General features: G+C 35.4%; 1 protein-coding gene across 1 annotated transcript; it reads left to right on the forward strand.

Annotated features, from left to right (window-relative positions):
- Window positions 1-3732: 3732 nt before the first annotated feature.
- Window positions 3733-4863, forward strand: LOC144447168 (guanylate cyclase 32E-like). The gene is made up of 2 exons (XM_078137073.1): window positions 3733-4435; window positions 4859-4863. Exons 1-2 carry the CDS (start codon window positions 3733-3735, stop codon window positions 4861-4863), a joined length of 708 nt encoding a protein of 235 aa, XP_077993199.1.
- Window positions 4864-8627: the final 3764 nt, after the last annotated feature.

An 8627-nucleotide genomic window follows, 5' to 3' on the forward strand; every position in this document is an offset into this window, starting at 1 on the left:
ATATTAATCATTTTATTTGTGTGTTTAAGGCTGCACTGTTGTTGCTTATAGAACTTGTAGCTAGTTGTCCAAGCATTCTGTACGCTGTATGAGCAAATCGCTCCTTTGCGCCTTAGCAGTGCAGACGTATATTCTTGTACTAGACTCGCTAACATTCCACTGGCTTCGCTGTGTCATATTGGCACTATCAAACAGAATTGGAAGTGTCACGGTGAGTAGTTTTAAATCATATGTGTTCACGAGAGAACGTCATAAAAATGAATAGCAGAGACATTTTTACAGCTATTGGTCTATGTTTTTTTAATGTAGAAGTAATGCCAATCCAGCAAAGCCAACGCAGTATGAGAGCGCCTACGTTTGTACACGTCTTAAACTGAAAGAGCAGGCACTCTCTCAAAATAACCGTATGCGAATAGATTATTAACTACACTATCAGGCCCACTATTATATCGTAGACACACAGACATATAGTTTTGGTTGTCTTGTTTTCTTACCATGGAGAGGCGGGCATGTGATTGCATACTTGGTTATAATAGTTAGGGCATGAGTGTTTAATGATGAACGTAACTTCAGTCGTCACTCTTTGGAAACCCCGTGCAGGCTAGAACATTTTGAACTTTTGAACCTTGTTATTGTAAAACCCTAGGCACAAATCTTAAATTCGTCTTCGCTTCTTCCGGCCGGGGATGCTGACCACAATTTCGGAGATGATCAATCCGCCTAATTGCAAGATTGTGTATGAGTGATGCACCACTGTTCAAATCTACAGTCATACAGCGCCGTTCTTGGAAGATTCAAGAAATGTATATATATATTCCCTTTTAGATGCAATAATTCTTCAAATGTTCAAAAATACCAAATGAAATTTCAAACCCCGGATATCACAATCATTATTATGGTATATGTACGTAATTTGTTATGACTAATTAACGTTATGGTTACATATACCGCTTGTCAGGGAAAAAAACGTGATGTCACGCAAATGAAATGCATGTTATTGCATGCCTTAATATACACATAAAATTGTCTTGGACAGGAACATCCGGGATATTTGACGAACAGGTGGCGCTGATGTTTTCCATAGGCCATATACGAGAAGAGAAGTACCCGTGTTACTTTTGGTTTCTACCACTTACTTTCAAATTTTGACAATGTAACCGCATGGAAACTCAATTTTAAAAATCAATATTCATCATTCACCAATCTTAATAATGCCCGCATGGCACGTGATAAAGATGGTTCAGCCCTAATGCGCATCTTTACTTGCCCGGATATGGGTTTCGCGGACCGAGGTTGTACAGATGAAGCGTCAGACTTTAGGAGGGTTTGTAAGCCATAAATCTGCAAAACTCATATCAGATCCGTTAAGGTTTTATCATGTACTCTATATGTAGCATTGAACTGTCTCTGAGCATCATTTATCATGACATCATAGTACCATTTCTCAAGGGCATTGTCTCTTGGTATTCTATAGAAGTGTAAATCAGGGATGTTTTTCGCATTGTTCAGACATCGAGGAAAGTAGCAGTGCTCTATGATTAACCAAGTAACCTATACCAAGTATACCCCCAAGGTACACACAGACAGGAAGTAGAGCACCACCATGGCAAAATTTGAAAAGGCCTATTAACCGTATGCTTCCAGGAAAACATCGTTATGCACTCAAAAGATTAAACCCATGTGCTGTTTCAAAAAGTGAAATAGTTAACATAATATCGTTTACGAATCTCGATCTGCGGCCACTGTCACACAATTTCACGCACATCATCACAATGTGGTTGACTATAAGGATCACTAAAGTATAGCTGTTGTCACTGTCTTTTTGATTAATCACACAGACCAGGTTACTATTCACTGGTTCTGATTGATACAGCCATGCAGACACTAATAAGAATATGCATATACTACACTTTAAGATATCGCAATATGTTGCTACATTGAGTCTGAATTAAATAGGCCATTTAAACCAACATACTGCAACTAGACAGACATGGGCGCCAATGTATTCATGTCTGCATTTGATGTCTGCATGATGGCACATTAGTTCATTTGATTTAATCAAAATGTAGCAAGAAACTGTATTTATTCACTCTTACCATCTTATAGTATAGTATAGCATGTGCAGTTTCTTATTTGTTTCTGTTTAGTTTTGTTCAACAGCGCAATTAAACAGTACCCTAAAAAATGTAACTGGACGTTACACGTTTAGCTTCTAAGCTTTCACATATCAAGTCGATCATTACTTAGTTTGAATATATTACAATTTCACTATTAATTACTATGAATGTAGAGTTTAACGATTGCTCGAAATGTTTGGCAAATCAACCAATTGCTATATCTGATCATTATCACAGATTTAAAGTAGAGACCAGACACTACAGTACGAGTTTATCGACTGATTGGATTGGCTAACAAATCAACCAATCACAATATTTGATCATTATCACAGGTTTTAAGTCGATCGAAACCACACTTTCTAAATCACAGATACACCGAATCGCTCATACAGAGCCTTTGCTGATTTAAATTTACACATAATATGTTTGGTTAAAATGTTTCTTCTTTTCCTCTTGGTTGCTAGTTACTGAACCTATTAGCATTAAGGGACGATCGCACAATGTCGCACAAGCTCAATCAGCGAACTTCGTTCGTTTAGAACAACACTCCTCCCCCTCACCCAAAACGAACGTTTACAAGATACCGTCACCGTATGTACGACATCAACACGTTTGATATATAGGTAAACAATGAAAATTGTAGCGGTCACACCCCTACCATCAACGCAAGGTAAAACATGATGGTAAATACATTAAAATACGACTGGAAACTCAGCACTCTATTTCACATTATACGTAAATCTTAATCAACTTTATAATACCAACATCCCAGTAGTAAATGCAGAACCTGTTATCATTGAAGGCATGAAAGTTTTCGAAATTTGGTTAGAAGGGCATAGATGGAGTTATAATATATAAACACAAATTTATAAAGCGCCTGATATCCATCAAAAGATGCCCAATGGCGCTCCCAGTTCACATGAATGCTCTTTGGAATAGATAAGTTTTGAGTTTGGCTTTGAAGATATCAACAGTAGGTGCGGTGCGAATGTCAAGGGGGAGATGATTCCATAATGTGGGAGATGAGTGTGAGAATGATCGGTCTCCATATGATTTGAGTCTGGTCTTGGGTATGTGGAGTAGTTCAGCAATTGCATTGACCCCAGACCCCCTCCCCTCTAAATGAACGAAGTTCATTTATTGAGCTTGTGTGACATTGTGCGATCATCCCTAACTTATTCATTAATTTGTTCAGTAATGACAAAGTACCATCACTGCATCAGTTCATTAACCTAACTACTTAACGTCGTGAAGGATTTCAGGCAGGGCATATGAACAGATCTTATCTTCATACGATATCGAAGTAAAGAGCGAATATATACATCAAATCGAAAGTGGAGCAATTTCAAGCTATCATCCTGAAATTGAGCATGTTCAAACAATTATATAGAGCGAAGTCGCCGGTTCATTTCATTTATTCGTCGCATCCGAAATTAAATATGCTGTTCGCCAATCCGCTTTGCTTAGAATCTAATTTAAAGAAACTAATTTTTCTTTCCTTTTTGTTTGCAGGTCAAATTCGCTGTCGGCGAGTGAATCGGGTATAATTTTATGAAGAGTTAGTGGATTGAATTTTCTGATTTTCTGCAAGATTTTGTAATTGCTTGACGGAATTATGGCGAATACAAGAATTGCTCCACATACGTCTATAACCCTGTTCATATTGATTTTCTTCAGCTCTCAAAATCCTACACGTGGCGAAGAATTTCGCACCCTGTTATCGTATCCACTAGGTAGGGCTCTCTTTTCACCACTGAGCGCAGAACAGAGCTTTGGAGCCGGGTTACTAATTGGCTTTGAAACTGTTAATAACGATCCTACTTTGCTACCAGGCCATATACTAACATACGACCGTCTGGAAACCCGTTGCAGTAAATTAGTTCTGGGACCTCTGAGTGATATGGTATACACCACTAACTATTCTGCTTTAATCGGACCCGTGTGCAGTGAAGAGGCACTTTCTGTTGCAGTTTTAGCGGAATACCGAAACCTGCCCTATATGTGTGCTGGATGTTCAAAAAGTCAGTTTCAGTTCAAATTTTTCACAGGGTATGGAACCCTTTTACGAACCCTGGGCTCTTTTGATGAAGTCGGCCCAGCCTTAACAACCGGATTGTTCAATCACTTCAATTGGCTCAAATTTGGCGTGATAGTTGAAACTATAGAATCAGTCTGGTTTCCTGTCGCCCAGGCCATCAATACCACTGTTATAGATTCTGACAATCTGACATTGACTCGTTACAAGTCTTACTACAAGGATAGAGTTACAGATGAAGACATGCTGGAAATCATGACAGAAATGGCAGCGTGGAGTAGAAGTAAGTCCTATCAATCCCGTTGCCCCTAACAACCAGCCAGTGTGAACTGGTTTGTATGTATGTGAGTGCGAGTGTATATGTGAAAATAAGAGATGAAGATACAGGAGTATAATGAGCATTGTCAAGCTTAATAAAGTTATCACCACAAAAGGAGACACAGTATTTATTAAGATAGCCGAGTCGGCACCAAATGCGCTTCGTTATATTTCCTTTATTTTCAATACGTTATCAGTTTGACGGAGGTATGTACAAAATGTACAGATTGCATTAAACTTTCCATGCTCCGAATACTGTCACGTGACATTATCGATTCTTCACTTTAAATTTAATATATAACACACGTATAGAGTAAATCGTTATGTTGTTGTTGTTGTTGTTGTTGTTGTTGTTGTACCTCGTATTTTCTGTTGTTGATATTTACAGTTTAAACCAACATTTATGTAATTATTGTCATTTTCCGATACTATCCTCCTATCGTCTGAAAGAATGCTTGTTTCATTTTTGGTAACGAATATGTGTATTATACCAGTGATTTCCTGAACTGGTGCGCGCGTATACTATTGGCATTTGCATTGCTGTGGAATACCAATAAATATCATACATACAATGCAAATAAGCTCGATCGTTCCATGCATACGAAATCACGTGAACGTACACCAGCAAAACGATTCATCTGGGTGCAGAGAAGTGCAAAGTGTCGAGCCAATTTTTTAAAGATAGTTTGGTCTATTTGAAATCGAATTGAACATTATCAATATGCGTTACAAATGTCCCCGGATTTAAAAATAAAAACCTCCATTTCAGCGAATACTTGACGATTGAATTAGTTTTGTGACACGAAAGGGAACACTCTCAAAGACGATTTGAAATGAAGCAAATTTCAGGTTAGAAAATCTACAATGTAGATTACAACGCTTCTATATATATATATATATATATATATATATATATATATATATATATATATATATATATATATATATATATATATATATATATATATATATATATACATATATATATATACACACACACACACACACACACACACACACACATATATATATATATATATATATATATATATATATATATATATATATATAGCAGCTGCAATACACGTACGGACGTGCAATTTGTCATCTGTTCATCAGACACAAATGCGTTGTATAGTAATATTTACAGCAAATATCTACACAGAATCGTTGCAATTTATAGACCTCACTTTACTCGGCATATGTTGACAACTGTGCGTATATATAGTAGTGTTCATGAGAGCCAATACGTTCCCAAACCAATTACCAGGGACCTGCATATTTGAAGACCACTCAAGAAATGAAAATGGAGTTTTCCTTTAGGCGATGTATATAATTCTTGACTCACGTCTTGACGAATTCTGATATTTTGAGTAGGTTTTCTAGTCTAGCAATGAAAAGTCACTTATTATTTTACAAATCGTATCAGTTTTTACCATTACTAGTTTTTAAATTACAAATATAATACGTCTTTATTGTATATTTGAATGGATATCATTTCATTGCTACAATTAACTTGTCAAATTTATATTATTCATAAATCTAAATGGTGACAATTCTTAGTGCAAGTACAAACTTGGTAAATATATAAATGATTTGCTCATAACCTAAATATCTTTCGCTGCTATGCGTATCAACTGATATATTGTGTCTAAGTAAATCCTATTGGCATAATAACTTAATTGTCAGAGGCAAACTGTTATCAAAAAAGATGTCATCACGTTTGTGTTCTGTTACAAAATAGAATTCAACTGGAATCTAAGGTCAATATAAGATAACATAATTGCACTTTTTGAAGATAAACACGAGAGCCCTTAATAAGTCTACATAAGCGGTGCGTTACAACATGAAGGTTACAGGCCGACATCTATACATTTTAAGTTTATAGCACATGACAGCAAGCACGATTTACTTCCTAAATTCAATATGCGTGCCTCATTAGCCAAAATCAATTTGATACTTGTTCGGAGTAATAGGAAATATCGAACAGCATATAATTACATAACTAAATAGAAGGAAACAGATATCATTACAACTGTATAGAAAATGTGAATTTATGGAGATACACTGTTTGATAATATTCACGCACGACTCCCTAGATGCACCGTTTGTATCATTTACCGATATCAATCTGATAAATAGCAAATAGCAAATAACATAAACACTAAACAGAAAAAGGCAATGTTGGAATGAAAATCTCAATTAAAATTTTGTACAGTTTCAATTCCAACTTCTTGGGTAAGATCGCTGAGGTGTGAAACTAGTCGAAGATTCAAAGCGTTTTTGTACTCCTGTACTAATTTTTAGAAAACCAAATGCGTGGCAGAAAGTGAGGATGGCTGATTTTATGATATAGTTAGGAAAGAGTTCAGAAAAGGGTAGACAAGATACAAGTTATTTTGTGCGGAAAATAGGTACAATCTAAATGGTCCATCACTGATAATAAAACGTTATTTACCTTGCAAGGGACGAATGCTAGGATTTGTGCAGCGTAAAAGAAACGCAATACAGAATATTAACAGAATATTATCGTATTCAGTTAATGTCTGTCCATTTGTATTTGATTGTTATGTCAGGAACAGTTGTCATTACGAAGATGAACTAATTACATACGAACTATACTTTATAGTAACATAGCCATCACAAGGTTTAATTTATTACCACATAAAAAGGTTTGCTTTTATCTTTGCGAGGTGTTATAGCCTATGAGTTCAAATTGTGTTTCAGTTCTATTGGTAGTCATAATAGGATTGGTACTTCATTACTCGACAGTTGTCATCAGAACATTCATAAAATTATGTGTACTCTTAATCTGCCAACTTATAAAGATGCACAAGCTGATTTTAAAAGATTGTTTGTACTTCTAAGCAAAATGTTTACCTAAAGCCCCAATTAACTATTCTTAATATGATCCTAATGTCGATGCATGCCTTCTATGACATTAACAAAACTTTCTTCTGTCATAGTTCGAACAGTTGATTGCAAAGAAATGGCTACCTCGAAATTTTTATACGTATAATAAATTATGTCAGTGGACCGTTTATATATCATATCTTAACAGCAGGTTTAGGTTCAGTCAATCGCAAATGATGATTTTATGTATGCATCATCAGTAAGTAGGATACAACGAGTAGATTGTAAATGCGCAGCAACAATGACGCCCCAAAACGTATAAAAAATTGAGCTTGTGCTCCTTCAAGATAACTGCAGGCTTATATGACATTGCCTGTGTTGATGTCGATAAGACCTTCAGCTACCTATAGCATCGAGCACATTCATCCATTGAGTGGAAGAGATTGAGCCTCCGTACTATAAAACTAGAGTTACTGTGTTATTAACGTGTTAGCACTTTATCTCGAACAACTACCTCGAACAACCACTCGCTGAAATAATACTAGGTGAGTTGAAGAAAGGACTTGCGAGTGTTGAGTGAATTTGATTGGCAAGCTGCTCGCACGCTTCACCATGTGACGTCACTCTATCTGACAGCTTTTGTCTTTGCATATAAGTTAAATATTGGCTTAATATCTGCTATTTTACGGCACACTACACTTTTCATCAGGAGGCTAAACGTTCCGATGTCTTAATCCCTTGTTGTTACGCTAGATATCTAACTTGTCACCGAGTGATAATTTTAGAGGAAAGTAGATTGCTTTGTTCAAGTGAGTTGTCAATTTTTGATGAAAATTATATGAAATATATATATATATATATATATATATATATATATATATATATATATTTGTGTGTGTGTGTGTTCTTGCTATAGTACGCTGTATATTTTTAAAACCATCAAAGACATCGCGCACCTCAACCTTAATATAAATAAATAAATAAATATATCATATATATATATATATATATATATATATATATATATATATATATATATATATATATATATATATATATATATATATATATATGGTTGACGTGCGACAGATGTTAGTGTCTATGATGGTTAAAAAATATACCGTACAACGTACTTTCGTAAGAATATGTATATATGCATACTAGTATATACAAATTATGCTTATCAATAACCTAGTAGAGACTACTATTATTTCAACATATCAAATACCCTTTAACGTACAATGAATTTGAGAGAGAATTAATGGATATCTTCACTCAGTACCACCTGGCTCAGTAATAAAACG

The sequence above is a fragment of the Glandiceps talaboti genome, chromosome 16 (genome assembly GCF_964340395.1).
Source record: "Glandiceps talaboti chromosome 16, keGlaTala1.1, whole genome shotgun sequence".
In the NCBI taxonomy this organism is placed as follows: domain Eukaryota; kingdom Metazoa; phylum Hemichordata; class Enteropneusta; family Spengelidae; genus Glandiceps; species Glandiceps talaboti.